Genomic DNA, 19,927 nt, shown 5'->3' with positions numbered 1-19,927 from the left:
TGAGGAGCACAATCAGATGTTTTGGAAGCTGATGGGTATTAGGGGGAGAAACTCTTTGGCACCGATGGTACCTATTTCAGCCACCTTATCTGTCACTCGCTGGAGTTGCGGAGAACCTAAAAATAGGTTCTTGTGTAGTTTTCTTGCTGAACCCCCCACCCCCCTTTTGATGGATCCAGTTTCACTCCGTCTGGCCTTGTGTTTATTTTCAGTTTATTCAATACAGGTTTGCAATCACTGCTTAATTTCATAGTGTGTCGTTTCTGCTTTGTATTTTTTCCCTCCTTAATACCAGCGACATCTATGATTAATTTTGTTCACAATATCACACTCATTGTCACTTCTCAGAATGAGAGGGAGAAGAGCACAGGAGCGGTGTGGCTGAATCTGTCCACGTGGAAGTTAATGATGCAACTTCTGTATGACGTTTGTTTCCAGATCTCTAAGTTCCAGTTTAATGTAAAGCTAAGCCGAGACAAAGAAAAGCAAACGGTGCCGCAGAGAGGGTAATTTAAACCGTGTTTGTGTGAGTGGAGCCTGGCCCAGCTCTCTTAATTTTACTCAGGTATTGTTTTCAATAACAATGCAGTCATGGAAACCACAGTCCCAAAAAATTATCCTTCATAGTTATTTATTAAATTTTTTTATTTTAGTATTTTTATTTATTTATTTTTTTTTACATGTCTTTTAAATCCCTTTTAATCCTTTTTTTCTCCTTAAATTTAAGTGTTTGGTGTTTGGTTGGATTTGATTCAGGGAAGTTTGTTTCCTGTCATCACCTCTGAATAAAGGCCCAACAAGCTTTGTTTTTTTTTTTTTTTGACTATTTAAAATCTTACTTACTTGAATATACAGTAACAGTAATTACTCAGGAGGCCAGTGTGGCTTTCTTCAACTCCCCCCAAAGCCCAACCCCCGGAAAAATCTGCCGCCACCCACCCTCTGCATCTTTTTGTCATCTTTCCTTGTCTCAGGACCCCTTCCTGGCTGAGATGCTGCAGAACAATAAGGACCAGATTGTGTGTTACCACGAACACGACTCCCTGCTGGACCACAAGGAGGAGGAAGCCCTGAGCGAGGAGGATCGTAAGGCTGCCTGGGCCGAGTATGAGGCAGAGAAAAAGGTAGGCAAGGAGGAAACATGCACTCACTCACACACACACACACACACACACACAGATGTGCATGCTGCACAGTGGCATATTCACCAGCTCCAAAATCAAAGGTGCACACATAACTGCACTTAGCCCTTATGTCCATCATTCTCCAAGTCATTGACATCAAAGTGCAAGGTGAGCCAAGCGAGGCCCCACTTTTGTTTGTCAGGATGTGTGAGTTAGTGTCGGATCTGTATAATCCTTTCATCACTTCGAGTAAGCAGATGACAAGCCCCTCCCCTTACTCCAGTGATGGTCATTTTGGCCCCACCATCACGCTAGTGATCTGCTGTACAAATCACAGAGGCTGTCCAAGCAGTGTCAGTGCTACTTACTGTAAGTGCACAGGTCTGCAGAGGGTTAGGAACTCCTCTTCTGTCTGAGTTTCCTCTCTTTTCCTCTCGTGCCTCGCCCATTGTCCCCTCCTCTTCTGTCTCCTTTCGTGTGGGACAAATCAATGGGCAATTAGTGGGGTTTATTTGGAGAAGTGTGTGTGTGTGGGATGGTGGTGGTGGTGGTGGTGGGGGGTTGCTTGATGTTGTAAGAGAGCAGGAGCAGGTCTCCTCTCCCCCCCCCTGTGTAATCCTAGATTCTAATTCACTCTAATGATTATTTTTCCAACACACACTCCCTCCTCTGCCCTCTGTGTGCCTTAAGCGGCTTTTCCCTCCGAGCTCCTCTGCTTTTCACGAGAACAGAGGGTTCCCAGTCGCAGGAAAAACAGTGGCGCTGAGGTCGAGCGTGAGGATTTCAGTTGAGTTCGCATCGCTGCAATGTGTCATACGCTCAAGATGCAGAAGTAGTCACATTCATCCACGAGAGGCCATTCAGTGTCTGTGTACTCTGATCGTGGTAGGAGAAACAACTGGAACGTAACCGGGCCTCTGCTAATGTCTTCACAACTTAAGGGTTGGCCGGTGGTGGCCAGGAAAAGCTATGTGTACGAATATCAGATTTGCAACTCAGGAAATGGGAAAAACTGTGAGAACACGATCAGGTGCCCAAAACTAAACTGAACCCAGGAGCCCTCTGCCTCACTGGGATGACTTCAGCTCGGCATGGAGCTTAGCGAGGCTCATGTCATAAATTTAGATTTCAGACGCTGAGTTTTGGAAATGAAGTCAGGTCTAGATTTTTGTGTCTGTCTGTCTGAAGATGTTTGAGGTCTGCAGAGCATCTGAGGATGCAGCTGAAGTCCAGGAGTGGCTGCTTGTTAATGGCAAACCTAAAAGTGAAGACTGTGTGTGTGTGTGTGTGTGTGTGTGTGTGTGTGTGTGTGTGTATGTGTGTGTATGTATGTATTCATGTGTGTTGTGGTTTTGTGGTTGTTTTGAGGTTTTGTACTGTTTAGGCCTGCACACCTGTCTCTGACCAGGTCCAAAGACCCCCACTGGCCCCCAACACACACACACACACACACACACACACACACACACACACACACACACACACATACCGGATGGCCAGATTACAGGGCACGGGAAAACCATCTGCAGCAGAGGCTCAATTACACACAAACATCGGCATCCTGCTGGCCTTTACTGGGACAGGACTGTTTACCTCAGGTCACTACTCTCTCTCTCTCTCTCTCTCTCTCTCTCTCTCTCTCTCTCTCTCTCTCTCTCTCTCTCTCTCTCTCTCTCTCTCTCTCTCTCTCTCTCTCTCTCACACACACACACACACATTTAATACACGAGGAGCAGGCTGAAACAAGTTAAAGGTGTGAAGCATCGAAAGCTTTGTTGTCAAGTTGAACATGAAATGAAGAGCCTGACCAGTCACTGGGAATGAGGTTGACGGGCGAAGCGAACCATCACCTCTGGTCAACAACAGTGATGCAGTCTTTCCCATCATGCCCTCAGTGGCTCTTAACACCTGCCTAATTGATGTGTACTAATCCTGCTCCTTTGGCCTCTGCCTCCCCGTCCCCCACCCCCACCCGACTCTGTCTTTCATCTGTCAGGGTCTGTCCATGAGGACCAACTACCAGACATCATACTCCCAGATGGACATTGGCACCTCCAGCTACTTCTCCTACAACGTGGCGGCTTTGGCCTCCATGTCCAACCAGCAGCTGGAGGTAAGTAATGAGCTCCACATGCCCCTCTCCTGCCTCCCACCCCTCCCCCTCCTCCCCCCACCAACGGCACGGCGCCCCACATTCCTCAGACCCCACTGCTAATTGTGACAACAGTCTAGTAGCCAACGAGCCAGGCTCTGCCCCGCTCCTCCACCCAACAGTTTGTAATGCTCCATGTCTGGGGCAGCAGCTATTTATACATAGTGGCACATCTGACTGAGGCAGAGGACCAAAGGTCCAAGAGGCGATTTGTGTTTTCCAATAAGTAAGTCAAATGAGTTAAAAACAAAAAAAAAACTGTATGCTGGTTCCAGTTCTTGTAATCATAGCATGTTAGAAATCATGGTGTTGCAGCTGTATCTTTGTAAGCAGACAAACGCTTGTAAAAGTGATTCACTAACTCAGCATCCCCTTCTTTAAGACAGATTTTTGGAGGGTACAATCATCAAACATACTGATCGAGCTAAAGCTACCACCATGTTAGCTGAAGTGTGTACTGCACACACGGAGCAGGATTTGCACTTATTTGGAGATCTGTTTGCAAACAGGTGATAAATGTAAATCTGATATTTACACTCCTTTGAGCTTTGTATCCACCTTCACCTCTGAGAATTTCTTCACCAGCTTGTTGTTAACTTTGTCTGTTCTTTGGTGTTGGGCAGAGTTAATCAGTTACTGCTTTTTGCTGGTATTTGCTGCCTATGGGAATGCTAGGAGTAGTGACATATGAGTTAACCTCATTTGATTCTGTGTTAATCAGAAATATCCTGATTAATACAGGTTTAAAGACTGTCCATTTTCTAGATGAAGACAAATAGTAAATATTTGATAGTGAAACATCACACTTATGTATGGTGAAAATAAGAAAAGCTCACCTGCCTCTTGTTTCATGTTTTCCATCTCCTTCATTTCTCTTCAGGACCTTATAAACCAGGGACGACAAAAAGTCATTGAAGCAACAAATGCGTTGAAGACTTTATCACGGGAGACACTGGAGGACACTATCGCCAGAGTGGTGAGTGTCAAACCCTGCACATCATGACTTTAAAATAAGTCTTCAGTCAGTGAGTGTAATCTCAACAACTATTTTTAGACTGCAACATAATTATACGTAGTTGAGCTTAACGTGCGAGCTGTTGTCTTTTCTCCACAGTGGAAGGAGAACCCGTCGCTCACAGAGAATCAGGTCCAGTCTATGGCTCTGGGACGACAGGCCAGCGTGGAGCTGGAGATCAAGCGCAGGGAAGCCATTTACAGGGACGTCCTCACCAGGCAGCAGACAGTAAGAAGTGCAGCCACAGTAGTGAATAACTGTGTCTGCTAGAACCATTTTATAAGTAAAACTAGGCTATTAAATTATGAGAACTGATCATTATTAATGTGAATATCAGGCAGACTTAAGCATTTCTTTATTCACTCTTCAAGAACAGTCTAATAAGTTTAGAAAGCTGTGGGAGCTAAATGTAATGCACTCTTCTAGATCAAAAAAGAGCCATTTAATTCATATTATTAAAAGCTAAATTGTACACACCACAGCTGCTGTGTTGCCCAGCCCTAGTTGAACAGACTTGCCTGTAGAAGCTATAAACGGGGCGACAGTAGTAGTATCTGTGTTTTGACTCGTGACAAGCTCTTAGTTAACCTTGACTACATCTGTGAGACACCACTATACATGACCCTCAAATATCAACGTTAGAGTTGTTGTTGTTAAAATCTGACTAAAAATGAAAAAAAAAAAAAAAAAACAGGACAGTCCAAATGCACTGTCCTGAGAAAAACAAACAAGCCTACAATCCACTGCCAGTTGCCTTCTAGTTATTTGTCATTGCTTAAACTGTCTCCCTCTGTTTGTGTCTGCCCAGCTGATGATGTTTGTGCAGAAGCTGATCACCAACAGGAAGGTGCAGGAGCAGCAGCTGGCCATGGCTAACCAAGCCAGCTACCTGAACCAGCTGGCCCTGCAGAACGGCATGATGGGAGGTGTCAGCCAGATGGGAGGGGTCAGCCAGATGGACCTGCTGGGGCTTTACCAGCAGCTTCACGGCCTGGGCAACCCTCAAGGCATGGGCAAAAATCCTGGGCCCTCCAAGGGCCTGTAGGTCAGAGGGGCTCTTCCTTAGCCCCCCACCCCGACTCCCCCCGCCCCACCCCCACTTTCCTGCCCACTCAGCTAGGCGACTCCCAGTGGCCCAGTCCAAGCGTGGCCCTGTAACAAACACACTGTGAGACCGCTGAGAGCTCAAAGCAAAACCGGTGCACCAAGCAGAGGGTGGAGTAGTTTTGAGACTAGGCTGCTGGTCACTGGGGCCTGAAGTGGGATAGACTCTCAGTCCTTTATTCTGTAGTTCACTGAGAGAAGGTGGAATATAATGTATAAATGACTGTGTGAAAGATCTGTTTGGAAGTTCAACAGAAAAAAATGTATATACCGCCTTAATGTTATTCAAGTTCTATATCTTCATTTTTCATGTATTTAAAAATAAACAAGTTTTACCCCCAATGCTTTTAAGCATTGTATTGTTTTCCCCTTAGGAGGGTTTCCATATTATTTAAACTCAGTTTTTTATACTGTTTTAAATGCCTAACTAAACCTGAGTGGGACCAGTGTGGTTGGTGACAGGACTCTGTAAAGCTCCACATGATTATTAGCACCAGTAGATTCCTCCACCAATAATCACCAACAGCAGTTGATGCTGCAAAGTCCTGCTCTTTTTGGGAGAGAGAAGAAACTGATAAGTCAACAAAAACAGAAAAAATAGAAAAAATATGGCCTTATATTCATTTCCTAAGAAAAAAAAGCTCTGTAAAGTTCTGAGATTTGAGATTTGTTGAGATCTTTTCTATTATGCTTTTAAGTGTTTACATTAGTTGTTGCTGAACATGGTAATGGAATGCTTGTGTTGTTCAAAACTGCCTGCCCGTTCCTATGACCTTTTTGTAACATCATTCTCATCGTCATGTGTTGTCTAGCATAGCACTGTGCGTCCTGTTCACTGTTTATGTTCCACTTGTGTTGATCCCAAGCTTGGGTGACTGACTGAGTCTCACAAAGCACAAACCACTTCAGCCATGTATCACAGGGCCCAAAACTTTTTTTCCCCCGCTTTACTTTGTCTGTCACAGTTTGAAATCTGTGTTTCAGGTCGGACTTGATAGGAACAAGTAAAGACTGGAAATCTTCTTATATCTGGCTGATTTGTGTCCTCTTGCTTTGTGAGAATCTGCCCTCCTGGACACTGTAGTCTCACCAGGCAGGCACCCAGACTACCTGTACTCTACTTTGGCACATTCTCGCTTTTAAATGCTTAAACTGGTGTAGCTCTTAAACGTGAGGAATATGTACATTTCTCATGAAGAGACGACTGTTGTCTCTAGTTGGCTCCTGTGTTTGCACAAGGTGTATTTCATAAGTGTAGAGAAACTTTTTTGCCCTCCTCTAAGAATGTTCTTATGTTAGCAAATACACCAACATGATTTGCCATGAATCTGATCTGCTATTATCTTGATAAGTATTTAATATAACATTTAATAAAGTGACCAAAAGGATGAGCAACTCCTGGGTTTGAGTTATTTGTTTTGAGAACTCTGCATTCCTTTGCACTGACCTAATTTATGGTGGGGAGTGTTGGTAGGAGATTCGGTCATTATAATTTATTATTGTAGATCTTCCACAAACTTTTTATTACACACCTGCATGATAATGTATCAGAGGCCCAGTGGATGGTGGATTTTTGAGGATTGTACTGATAATTGGTATTTAAAAGTCTTTGAAGTCTTTTTAGGCATTCTATGCCTTTATTAGACGGTTGACAGAAGAAGTGGAGAGAGATGGGACATGACCTGTAACAAAGCTCCCCAGCCAGCCTTGAACCTCTGACCTTTACACACCATTACTAACAGCTATAGTACCAGATGATATACAGTACATGTTGGGCTTTAAGTATAGTGCAATCAGTAAACAGGACACTGCAGCTTTATGTAAACTTAACTACATTTTGTGAAATATACTACTTTCCTTTCTTGCCTAGAGTTAGATAAAGAAAAACAATATGCCACTCTCATGTCTGTATGCTAAATGTGACACTGCAGCCAGTTAGCCTAGCTTAGCATAATGACTTGAAACAGCTAGCCTGGTTCTGCTAAAGGTAACAAATCCTCCTGGTTTGCCAGACAAACAGCAAGTAAATTCAAGTTAGTAAATTCATGTGCAAGATTAAACAAGTAATAACACGTTACATATTATGTTTTTTGGCATTAGTAGGCAGACCTATGTTACCTATGAGTTAGAGCCAGGCTAGCTTTTCACCACTGCTTTCAGTCTTTATGCTAAGCTAAGCTAACTGGCTCCAGCTTCATATTTACCGCACAGACAGTGGTGTCAATCTTATCAACTTGATAGGAAAGCAAAGTAATTCCCAGAGTTTTTTCTTCATAGTTGGAAAGCAGCTAGCTGAGACATCCTGATGCACTGTCACTGCATTTCACACCCACAGCACTAAGTGCCTTTTGTCCCACTCTCTTCTCCCTTCAATCTTTCATCTATTTTCCCCTCTCCCGGTATTGTTTTCATTTCTCAGTCTGCCAGGGTTTTCCCCTGCATGTCTTTGACTTTTCCATTCCCTCCCCCCAGGGGAGCTTGCTCTCACAGCTTACAGATATCTGCCAGTGGAGAAACATTACAACTATTGCAGATGTTGAAATGTTGATCCCATCCCCTCTTAGCCCCAGATTACCACCACTCCAGGTTTGCAGCACATCCCTGCTGGTTCTCTGTGCAGCAGGCAGCTGTTTCTGTCCATTGAAAAGACCCGCTGCAGACTGCACTATGGTGGAGTCTGTGAGGCCCCTGCAGTGAACGACCAATCACTGCCCTAAATCCATGCTGATGTGTAAAGCCAATTAGGAGTCAGGATCCAGTTGCATAAGGAATCTGATTTTGTACGGTGGATGTAGGCTGACTAAGACCTTATGGAGACAGAGAGGGCCAGTGCACATTACTTGGTAAAGGGTTTATGAGGGCAAATTGGCATGAGATTGTATGGGGAAAAAAACTGCTGTATCTTTTTACCCAATTTTCTCTCAGTCTTTTGGACAGCAAGACAGAATGCCACAAGGTCACTGCGTTTAAAGACATTACATTTGATATGATGTATTTTAATAATAGTGAGCAGGCTGCACAATAATGGTCTTTCAATACTGTAATCTTACATCAGGAAGGCCTAAATTGTTTTTGCTCAGACTAAGGAAAGCTACTCTTCACTGAAGCTCTGTTCGTTCTAAGGTGAAAAACAGACACATTGACTTGATTGAACTAGGGGCAAAAGTCAGCAGGATCTATCCTTTGGGGACCTTGAATGTATAAAACATTTAATGCCAATCCCTCCAACAGTTGTTCAGATTTTTCAGTCTGGGTCAGAGTGGTGGACTGACCCACCGACAGACACATTATTGCAGTTCATAGAGTCACACTGTTAGAATGGCTGGAGACAAAAGGAAAGAAACGAAACATTCATGAAGATATCTATATCTGGTTTTAATTGGTACATCAGATTTTAATCCAAGCAAAAATAGTCTGTCACAATGAGTTGTCGATAGCAGGACAATTTTATTGTCATGTTCATTGCAGTTCTTCATATTTTTTTGTTTGTTTTTTTGTTTTTGGTGTAATTTCAGTAGAATCTACAGCCCAGATAACTTCAAGTTCATTACAAAATAAAGTCTTTGCAATAAATAAATATATAGATTTATATTTATACTTTATATGTAGAAAATAAATATATTGTACATCTCATAAATAGGATCACCCATATGTACACCTCAGCTGCTTGCATTTTTAATAATGTTCCCGACGCTCCGAACATTACAAGTCACCATCCTTTAAAAAGAAACACAACCATCTCTTATTCTTTACAACCACAGTCAGAGAAGTGCTTTTGTCCCGAGCTTAATCACTTGTTTTGCATACAACTCCTACAAGATGCTGCGCGGTGTGTTATTTAAATGTGATGAATGCAATCATTAGAACTGATGATTACATGGGAGACCAAGTGAGCCTGCAGCTGGGACTGGGGCTGTGCAGTTATAAGTGCTCTTTCATCTATCACACATTCATCATAGAGGTTTTATATCCTCACTTTCATCTTTGATTTTGATGACAACTTAATAAAACTCCAGTTCCCCTTATTGTTCTCTGCCTCACAGACATTCTTCTTCTTTAGTACCTGACTATCCGAACCTGCCACTTAACCTGCGTCTAGCACACAGTTTGTGTATTTCTGACCCTTACCATCTATCTCTGTGTAAATGGAATGTGCCCTCTCTTACATTTAACGTCCCTGTGACTGTGTATAGTGCATGACAAATGCACTGTGTGACCTCTGCAGTGCTTTCCGTTTCCTTTCCGAGCTTCTGAAAGTCTCTTCTCTGTGTTCTCATAGTGCTACTCGAAAACCGCCAAGAGCCACGACTCCATTTTGTCGTCGCATGTCGCTTCAGTATCTACGCGTTTACCTCTAAGAAGTGGTTATTGAAGAAAACATGGCACCTGATTTGATCGTCCTGATCGCCCATCCTCCCCCTCCCACAGCTGGGCAGTCATGCGGGCCTCCTTCGTCCGTGTCCGTAGTGGTTTTACAAGACAACCCCCCCATCCCCACCCCTACCCCTTCCCCTCTCTTCGAGGTCACAAGTCCACTACAGAAGCAATTAAAACAAAAAAAGAAGAAGAAGCAAGATCCAGGAACATGCACAATGTTTATGTCAGTGCTGTACGTGCTTGGTAGTGGGCTGAGGCGCAAACACGGTGACCTCAGGGGGGGTTGAGGGAGAACAGTTTTGTTCCAGGTCCAAACTATCCACAACAACACCCCCTCCCCCGCTGTCCTCTTCTTTAATTTCTGCTCCTCCCAATGTAACTGTCTCTCGGGTTGTAGCCTCTGGTCACCTGTACTGGAATAAGTCCCGGTACGCCTGGGGGATCTTTTCGATCTCCACCGGCCTGGGTAAGAAGTGGGTGAGTTTCTGGTGTTTTTTAGTCCTGCCGCCCTCCCTGGGTGAGCCATCCTTGTTCAGGGCCACATAGTAGAAGCGTCCCGTGTCTGTGTGCTTGTACAGGGTCGAAGCGTAGGTGTTGTACCAGTTCTCCTCAAACTGCTCCCTGAACACGCATTCTGCCGTCAGCTTCTTCTGCAGGAGAGAAAGCAGCGCATTAGTCATATGCTGAGGAGAACAGCTGAGACTGAGATGAATGGAGCTGCTGTGCATGCAGATTCCACTCTTACTGATGGTGTTTATGTTTGTCATTAACCATTTTTGGACTGCACTCAAAAGCTAAAATTAACCAGCAGAAGCTCATCAGGGCAGGTGCTCATTATGACAAAAGAGGGGAAGTCATTACGAGCGGCTTTTCCCTTTACGTCCCACAGCTCTCTGCTCGGACCTGCTAACCTCTCGTGGTGTGTGGAGACTTGTGATGCAACGAGAGCAGCGAGCAGGACTACACTCATACACACACGCGCACACACACGGAGCAGCTCTAAGAAGCCTCTGCCTTCACTAACAGCGCAGCATGAGCGATGGCTGCGGGTTCAGCAGGTGAGAGTGTGCTGGCTGAGTGAGTGTGTGAGGACAATAAGAGACATCAGGGTTTGGAGCTGCTTTCCTGCCAAGACCAAGTCGGTCTGTGCTGCTGCTGCTGCTCTGCAAGAGGGCCGAGCCTCAGGCGGAGACTCAGGGGTATCACCGGGGAGCAACAGCCAAAAACGTGAACCACTTTGAGGGGCGTCACAAACATTTGCTATCTCACACTCTCGCCCCCTGGATGCTTGTGAACTTCTTTTGGCTGATAGGAAGATAAATGTTGGTGATCAGTCAATCTCTGCCTTTCGCATACTTTATAGTTATTGCAAGTGTTTGTGCAAGAGTCTCATTTTTCTGTTCTTTTCTTTTCTTCTTCTTTTTTTTTTTTTTATTCCAGCAGCAATTTTGTTGATTGGCTGTCAGGCTGTGCTTGGCTGCGGCTGTGCGGTGAAGCTGTTGTCTGTAAACACAGCCCTGAGGGCACATGACTGGGCTAGCTTCATCCTAACGCACACACGCACACGCACTCACAAAAAACCTCATTGGATCAAAAGCTTGTCAAGGTCTGGTGGTTGTGGGACGGAAGCACCCTTCTACCTGTTACCTCCTCCTCTCCTCCCCTCCCACCTCCCACCTCCTGGTCTCTTGGATTCAGACAGACATGTCTACATCGCTCCCTCTGTCAGTCAGGTGTGTCCCCCCCCCTTACCCATCCCCCATCCTACCATGTCACTGCCTCCCACCTTCGCCACCCCTCCCACCCCCCACCCCCGGGGTCAAAGCTCTTGGATGCCAGGCTCTGATAGCGCCGCAGTAACAATATCTGCACTTTCAACATAATGGCCGTTGCTTAAAAAGTAGTCCTCTGTTCGAAATGCTCGCAGCCACGGGGGGAGTCTGAGCCTCGAGAGGCCCTCAGGTAATGCCCTGGGACACCTGATACAGGTAACCCTCACATACTTCCCCTTCATTGTCTTTATCTCTTCCATTTCCCCTCTTTCTGTCTCCAGATACCAAGCACATGTGAGAGAAATTCAGCCAAAATGAAACCAAAAAAAAAAAAAAAAAAAAACCCTGAAAAAAAGCCCCAGATGTTCTCTAGGAACTACATTTAGTGTGGAAAAACACAAGCTAATTCTTCTATATTTAACACCGCGGTCCAAACTCCAGTCCAGCTGTGCGCGGAGACGTAATCTCCACCAAATTCACCCTCAGCGCACATCCAGAGTGACTCCAAACGCTCCTGTCTCCACTTTGGGAAAATATGTAAATATTTCTGTATATCTCAAAACTAAATGAAGAGGTCGGGTTGCTCTCTAAAATTGCTTTTCCTTCAATCCTTTCATATTAGAAACAAGTATAAAGCTCTTTTCTTGCCTTTTTCTTTGATACTGCTGCTGTTGTTTTTGGTCTAAAGGTCAATCTACTGTCTTTATTAATTTCTCAGGTCACCGTGCTGAGGGAGAGCAGCAGGAGAGGGAGGAATGAGGCAGAGAGTGTGAGAGAAACACAGACTGACTTGTTTTGTCTCGCTGTGTGTGTTTTCCCATCTGTGGCGTACGGGAACCTTGATAACACACGGACTGCACCTGAAAACTTCTATTCAATAGCTCGGCACTGACTCTCTGAGAACGGCTTGAAAGCAGTGCACTGGTCCTGTGGATGAAGCGCCAGACTTTTGTTGTGAATGAGACCTCGGGCTGTGTGGCGAGGGCGGGGTTGTGAAATGAAGCAGGAGGGTTGGGGTTGGGGGTTGGGGGGGGGGGGTGACTCACCGACCCATAGAGCTCTCCTTTCTCATTCATGCCGAGGTAGAGTCCGGCGTCCACCCCTCTGATGCTGACCAGACCCACTGCCAGGCTGATGAACTCCAGGATACCTGAGGTCAAACACACACACACACACACACACACAAAAACACAACACAAACCAGTCAGGGAAACACACAAACACACTGTAATCCCCCCCGCTGAGGACACAGCCAGGAGTACAGCAACAAGTGGCCTCCTCTTATGTGACAGTCAGACCAGTCAGACTGTGTGTTATATGATAATATGATAATAATATGTGTTTTGGGGAGTAAAAGCTTTTATTTTTTATTTTACTGCTGATTCTGCTCTGTCATCTTGTGTCCCAATATGCTTTTTATTCTGAATCACTTCTAATGGACTCAAACAACCTCCAGCATCGTCTTGCCACTCCATACTTCAATTGAAAAATAGCAGAATTAAGACCACTACATAACTTATCTTGTCATTGATTACAACATTAAAGACAAACCTACAGACTGGATTAGAGCTGCACCAGTGGGAGATTTCTTTGATTTCCAGCTTCCTATTTTAGTCTACATCACCCCAGTCTATCATAATGGGTTGTGGTGTCTATAAATTTGTTCATCCTGTCTTTGGGACTTCCCAACTGGCTACTAATACAGGCTAAGAAGTCACTTTTATGAAGCTGAGATGTGGGTAAAGTTGTTTGGTGAACTGCTGACTCACAGGAAGTGACTGTGAAGTGAACGTCTACTTCAAAGGCAGGGAAACAACCGGTGAAATTAAAAGCCATTGGCTGTTGTGATGCAGAGGTTAGTCAGAGAGGATCCAGCTGGCTGCGCTGACTGGCAGAGGCCGACTCGCAGCCACCTGGTCCCCATCTCCTCGACCTCATCTGATGCCAGAGGATGACAGAGAAGATCCCTCTAATTTTTTGTGGGGTGAAGAGTGTGTTTCATATCCCTCTAATCAAAGCCATGTCCTCCTTGCAGCTCTGACAAAGACCTTCGCATTTTAAAAGCTAAGTGAAGCCAGAAACAAACACGCGGACCACCCATCCCTGTAAACCGGCTTGTTTTGGCTCAAGTCTGAACATTAAACCTTCCCTGGATTCCGCAGTGGTCATGCTTTAATTTAGAGTTATTCCGCTCTTTCCGCAGCGAGCGAGAAAGAGAGAGCGAGCGAGCCGGGCCTGCACCTGTGAGATGACTGCATGGATATGAGGCGCGAGACATGTGCGTATCTGCCCTCTGACCTCATCTGTTTATCGTTCTCTCTTCCCGCGAGCCGCACCTCGCTCCATTTACATTAATGGCAGCGAATCTTCAGAGCGCGCGGGGCGTGCGGGCTCGTTTGTTGCTGTTGAAAACGCGCACGCGCTCGCTTGTTTTTCGCGGCTCAGAGGAGAGACACCTGCGCCCCACGCGCAGCGGGGATTGCCAGAGGAAAAGGTGTGTGCGTGGCTCGTGCTCTCCTGCGCGCCAGGTGACAGTGACGCACGAATGAGTATTCGCTGGGGATGTGAAGCAGTGCGGGGAAAATGGCGTCTTAATTAAACTCACTTCACCCAGTTTTAGAGTGACAGCAGTGAAGATTATCTAAATTGTTAGTAGCCTACAGCATACATTGCGTAGCAGCGACCTCTTAAATCAACAAAAACCATAATTAAACTTCATAATATTGATAATTAGTTTCCTCAAGCCACAGTTCACCCCTTTTCATTAGACCTCTCTGTGAATAAGTGTGTATAACGGCTAAATTGTTAATGATAACCCAAACTATAGGCCTGTTACTGACAACTGAGACAAATTATATAACAATTTTAAATATTTGGATTTTTCCAAAGCAAAAAATAAAAGAAATACCCTCACCAAATCTGCTGTGGTCCTGTCTCGTCCCATACACAGTCCCGTTGGGGAATATCTCCAGCTGAAAGCCGGTCCTGCAGTAGAGCTGCCGCCGCCTCAGGATCCCTTTGAGGTGCCCGAAATCCGTCGGCGACCCCCGCTGCAGCCTCCCTTCAATCTGCCCCAGCCGCTCATTCAACCCCACTGGAGACTCCGGTATGGGCATATTCCCGAGCGCAGGAAAGCTTTGTAAATCCAAGTCGATTGTCCCCAGAAAACTCCCGACCTCTGCCATTGTGTGCACAGCTGTCAAATTAAGCGAAGGCATTTTTAAGAATGTAAAAAAAAATGTTTTCAAGCGACTCAAAGAGAGGGAGAAAAGTTTACACAAGTCCGGTCCATACGCACGCACGAGGCGTAGTAGTGCTATACCCGGCGCGCGCCGTGCTCCTCCAAATCAGCGGAGTCCTCTCAGCTTTATTGATCGTCCTTCGCTTTAATCATCAGTTTGATATCTCTGTTTATCAGATGGAAAGGCTCTATTATATACATACTCCCCACGCATTCTCACATTGGATATTCAAACACAAGCCACGCCTGGCTGGCATCCCTTCTTACGCGCATCAGTTTCCTTTACTGAACGTGTAGAAGTACTTCCAGTCCAACTTTTACTACTGATGATGCCGCTGTCTATTCTGCTCGCTCACAAAAGCTGTATCTATCTTCCGACCACACAAATACGAGTCCACGAGTTTCTTCTCATAGCTCCTGCGCTCCTGATCGCGGTCCGAGGCTCTCTGATAAAACCACATCGCCTATCCAGGGGCAGGAAACTCTGGCAACAGTTTGCGGTGCATTAAAATGCGACACGGATGCAGAAGCGAAGGACATCATTGTTAAAAGGCAAATGGCAGCTGACACAAATCCGAAAAGCTACATTTATCATAAACTGTAACAACCACTTCACCACAAAGGCAATCCATAATTTACACTGACTGTTTTCTTTTTTTGGTCACACACCATAGCCTCTCCTGGAAAAGAAAAGGAAAACCGCAAAGTATCAAGTGAGCGTTTCCCCCCTTCACAAGATTATCAAAATAACCTGTGCATAATCTCAGAGCAATCCGACCTCCTGCACAAGTGTCAGTGCCAACCACTGCAGTTGGACGTTTTCATGAGAGCATTTTTCTCCACCTCCTCGTTGGAAGCAGGTGCTTCCTCGCCCCTCTGCACAACGTTTGCAATGTGCTCTAGCAAACCAGCAGCTTAACCACTTGTACTACTGGCAAGGAAGAGGAAAAAAAAGAAAAAGGAAAATCCAAATGCTGATGACGTGTAGTATCAAATCTGACTGGTGCAGAGGCGTATGAACTTCTGGAAACTTCAGAGGAGGTTTGATAAAAGTGTTTTAGATGAGGTTTTTTTTTAACCTCTCCAACATTAATCTTCCAAAATGTTCATTTTCTCCACTGACTTGTGCAAAGTTTCAAATAAGCTGCTGCTTCCCCACTAAGTTCTGCTGCTCAGTAATTATGTAACGACATAAAACAGGAGAGGAAGTGCCACACACTGAGTAAAGATAAACAGGTATATATTTAACTACTTTACTAATGAATTAGTACCAGTGGTGGAGGAAGTATTTATATCATTTACTTAAGTAAAAGTCAAAATCCTGCATTTAAAATGTGACTTCAGAAGTTATGCCAAAAAGGCCAATGTGAGCATTTTATTTTTATATTGTTATAACTGATGCATTTGTGTGTGCTCTAAGTATCATTTTTCTCTTGTAGTTGGTTGAAATGGTGCTCATTTTAAAGGTGCTATATGTAAGTTTTTTTCTATAAACAATGTTAGTATTAACAACTGTTTACTTACCAGTCTTGAAGTAATGTGAGTTCAGCATCAAATTCATTGCCTCAGTCACCAAGAGTTGTCTCCAGTGGTGGAACGCAAACAAATGTTTTGCTTCTAGCTCTGTCACTTCTTTTCTTCTATTGATGTTAGCGTGCTAAACAGCTGACTCTGTCTCGTCACTTTCCGATTGTGAGTCAATGTGGTGTCCACATTGTCCACATTGTGGTGTCCAGACCGACCTGAAGAAATGGCGCTGCTCAGATGGCGTATTCTAACCTCTTGTGAGGTAAATGCAATGATGGCAACAATTTCGAAAGATTATGATTTTTTTAATAAAGTCACAATCAGAAAAGTAATGAGTGACTATAGCTGTCATTTAGAAGAAGACATAGCATTTTCCACTAAGGAAATCAAAGCGTAAAGTGCAATACTCGAGTAAAGTGCAAGCAAATGTACTCGGTTACTTTCCCACCACTGATTAGCACCTTCACATCTCCACCTTCCTCTCAGCTGAAGCCAAAGTACCACCACTGATGTCAAACATTTTGATATTTCAGGTGCTTGGTGAGCTGTACCATCATGCACATGAAAGGGAACGCAGAGAAAGCCACAACAGGAATAATGAATTAAAGGTGTAATTTATGATTGAATGGGGATTTTGCATCTCCTCTGCGCACAATGGGAGCAACGGGTCCCGACTTGTGGATTCGCAGGAAAAAAGAAAGAAAAAAAAAAAAGCAGCTGTTTAGTGAAGACTTTATTTCTGAGCAAGGATCGAAATGAAAACAAACTCCAGGAGTGTTTTAATTAGTTCACTGTTCTTGAGATATCAGTGACAGCGGGACGAGGTGGGAGGGGAGGGCATGATTACATCAATAACACACTTTAACTATTAGGCATGTTATTTTAGACCTCCTTCGAGCTGTTTTCGGAAACCCCCGTCCTGAGGGGGAGTTCTCACCTCAGAGCTGCTCATCACAAGCAGCAGCAGCTTCCCCCTGCACAGAAAGGGGATTTATGACGCCGTCTCGCTTCCAATGAATGGTGACAAATAGTGTGCTGAAATTACCCAATGTGTGTATGATTGTTTTGATGTCAATGTCAGGCTTTGATGAATTTCTTGGCTTCTTGTTTTTTGGCTAATTTATCAACTTTTGTGGTGGCGGTGCAATCTATTTTGAAGCAGATGTGACTGGCTCTGAGAGCTCCTCTGAGTGGGATACAGTATGATTGACCCTCCAAAGCACGCAGGCCTTTTTCACTGCTACTAATTATGCCACTATAAATCTTACGGGTGTGTCACGGCTGCATTGAAGTCAGAGGAGGGACAGTGGCTTTCAGCTGGTGCGGGATATGAAAGGTGGTGGGGGTGATGAATGCCCATGGGCCTCTTGCCTGATGAATTGGGCAAGGGGTTGACGAGGAGTCAGGGATGGTCAGGCTTTGTGCGAACAGACAACCAGGGCCCTCGCTGCAGAAGAGGATGAAAGGAGGATTCGTCTCAGCTAAAGGGTGGAAGGAGAGGGATTAAAGAAACGAGAGAAGAGGAGAAAGAAGGAGAGAGATTGAGCAAGCGAAACAGGGTAATAGAAAATTAAAAGGAAACACCCAACCCCCTTTTCTTCCCTCCTCATGAGCATGTTCTGACTTTCACTCACTGTCCATCTCCTCCACACAAAACTCATATCAATCTAAATGGCTGTTATGTCTTAGAATAAAAAATCTAGAGGTGCTAAATTTTTATTTCTGTTTTTTTTGGTAGCTATTACAGCTACATCTGTTGCTGGTCAGCCATATTTTATAGTTGACATGGCAGATTTATGGCTGCAGACACACACTCACACACACACAAAATCCAGGGTTAAAATGTTCCCATATGCTGAGAACCTGCAGAGGATATAGAAATGAAGATAATGACCTCAAGTGCATGGCTGCAGCTTTGAAGTTGCTCTACCATGAGTCACAGTGAGAGAGTCGAAATTGAAAATGAAGTTACACTTGCAGCAGGAATTGGGGGGTAATGAGCGCCTCACCTATTTATTTAGATTAGACAAACTTCATATGTGTCCTCTTCAGGGGGTTGAGCAAAGGTCCACTTGGACAAATAAAACCACTGTGTTGTATGGACTGATATTTGTTCGATATGATTGTACGGAGCACGCTGGAAGTGCTTGTCTGTATTCTGCTGAGTCATTTTTGATCAACAGTTTGGGAGATTTATGCTTTTTTGCTGAGACTCAGATGAGACGAATGAGTCCACTTTCATGTCTGTACTGTAAATATGAAGTAACAACCAACCAGCTGCTTAGCTTAGCTTAGCATAAAGACTGGAAACAGAGGGAAACAGCTAGCCTAGGCTCTGTCCAAAGGTAAAGAAAACCACCAGCATCTCACTTTAGTTTTTATAGCTTCATATTTGACTCGCTGCCATGAGAGTGGTATTGGTCTTCTGATCTGACTCTTGGCATGAAAACAAACTTATTTCCCAACATGTCAAATGTTTCCTGTAAGCATGCATATGTAGTTTATGTAAATTCCTAAACAAGATACTCAAAATACTTTTCCCTCTGCATATAACCACACTGGTTATATTGGAGCCAGTTACACGCGCCGTCTCCTGAGGTGGATGCCCAGTTTAGAAGAAGGCCTCCTGCTGGTCCTGATGGCTCACATGTAATCATCAGATCTAGGATCAGGTTCCTCAAACCCCTCTTAACCTCAGCCGAGGGAGGGCATGAAGAAATGGCTGACTCAATGTCAGTGGCTATTAGCAATGAGGGCTTGTATCTCATACCACCCGGTTAACAAGGTCGCTAAAGGGGGTCAAACCCCTGCGTCTGCCTGCTACGGCAGAGCACAGCACAGCAGAGTGTAAGGACCGCAGAGCGCGACTGCAGAGCAGGGCCACAAACTCCCAGCGAGAGAGAGAGGAGAGAAAGGATATCATCTGTTCTTATTTTACCTTTTGTCAAGCAGCATGTGGAAAATGATCTTCACTGTGAGTTATTTGCAGAGCTGGATTCCGTGTTATTTCATTCCCTAGCAGAGACATAACAGAGAGGGTCTCCTCTTTCACGCAGGTGGTCCTTCGGTCTTGTTCAAGGGCGCTGTGTGTGCTGGGGAGGGGCGGGAGGGTTACACGGGGGGTGTGGGGTGTTGGGGGGGAGGGGGGGACACAGACAGATGCATGCGAATTTAGGTAATGGTGTAACATTTCAGCGCCTGCTTTCCTTGGCCACCCCATGTAAAGATAGTGTTAATTAATTTGTTTGCTTTGCTTTCAAGCACTAACGAATGGAGCCCTCCAGGTTTTGAGAAGCCACTAGTATGCAAGGAACACAGTCTAAAACCAACATTTGTTGTACAAATTGCTTGCATATGTTCTTGGGAGAGGAAAAAAGATCCTTGTCATGACACACCAACAGAGATGTCCCACTATTTCTCTTTCTTTCTTTTTTTACTCGATGGGAAAACCGTGGTAGGAATATTTTAACTCTGTCTCCAACATTTTGGTTTAGCAGTTAATTATCCGTACTCCAAACTTGTGGTTTTGCCGTTTTCATCAGACAGCTGACTTAAATATAAACTGGACCACTAAACGCTGTATTTCATGGTGTAAACTTCCTACTTATCCATGAT

At 44.7% G+C, this 19,927-nt stretch overlaps 2 protein-coding genes across 2 annotated transcripts in view; one reads left to right on the top strand and one right to left on the bottom strand.

The window, feature by feature from the left end:
* atrx (ATRX chromatin remodeler) overlaps window positions 1-6,786 on the top strand; it is a 30,382-nt gene extending 23,596 nt beyond the window's left edge. The window contains 5 exon segments of the mRNA XM_018675711.2: window positions 975-1,124; window positions 3,121-3,237; window positions 4,157-4,252; window positions 4,391-4,519; window positions 5,100-6,786. Of these exon segments, the coding sequence (XP_018531227.1) occupies window positions 975-1,124; window positions 3,121-3,237; window positions 4,157-4,252; window positions 4,391-4,519; window positions 5,100-5,336 (729 nt within the window). The 3' untranslated portion in view covers window positions 5,337-6,786.
* Window positions 6,787-8,761: 1,975 nt separating this feature from the next.
* fgf16 (fibroblast growth factor 16) lies at window positions 8,762-15,763 on the bottom strand. Its single transcript, XM_018675707.2, has 3 exons — window positions 14,459-15,763; window positions 12,591-12,694; window positions 8,762-10,422 (listed from the first exon to the last, which is right to left on the bottom strand). The coding sequence occupies exons 1-3, from the start codon at window positions 14,760-14,762 to the stop codon at window positions 10,177-10,179; spliced, it is 654 nt and encodes a 217-aa protein (XP_018531223.1). The 5' UTR covers window positions 14,763-15,763; the 3' UTR covers window positions 8,762-10,176.
* Between the last annotated feature and the right edge of the window lie 4,164 nt (window positions 15,764-19,927).

Source organism: Lates calcarifer, linkage group LG8 (assembly GCF_001640805.2).
Source record: "Lates calcarifer isolate ASB-BC8 linkage group LG8, TLL_Latcal_v3, whole genome shotgun sequence".
Lineage (NCBI taxonomy): Eukaryota > Metazoa > Chordata > Actinopteri > Centropomidae > Lates > Lates calcarifer.
This window is presented reverse-complemented; position numbering and strand designations above follow the sequence as displayed.

What these genes read in the sequence shown, in the direction of transcription:
- fgf16 (XM_018675707.2), bottom strand. Translation starts at nt 14,762, where the DNA reads ATGCCTTCGCTTAATTTGACAGCTGTGCACACAATGGCAGAGGTCGGG. An exon ending in ACAGGACCACAGCAGATTTG is followed by an intron (nt 12,695 to 14,458) that starts GTGAGGGTATTT and finishes GTTTGACCTCAG; the next exon opens with GTATCCTGGAGTTCATCAGC. An exon ending in AAGGAGAGCTCTATGGGTCG is followed by an intron (nt 10,423 to 12,590) that starts GTGAGTCACCCC and finishes TCTCTCCTGCAG; the next exon opens with AAGAAGCTGACGGCAGAATG.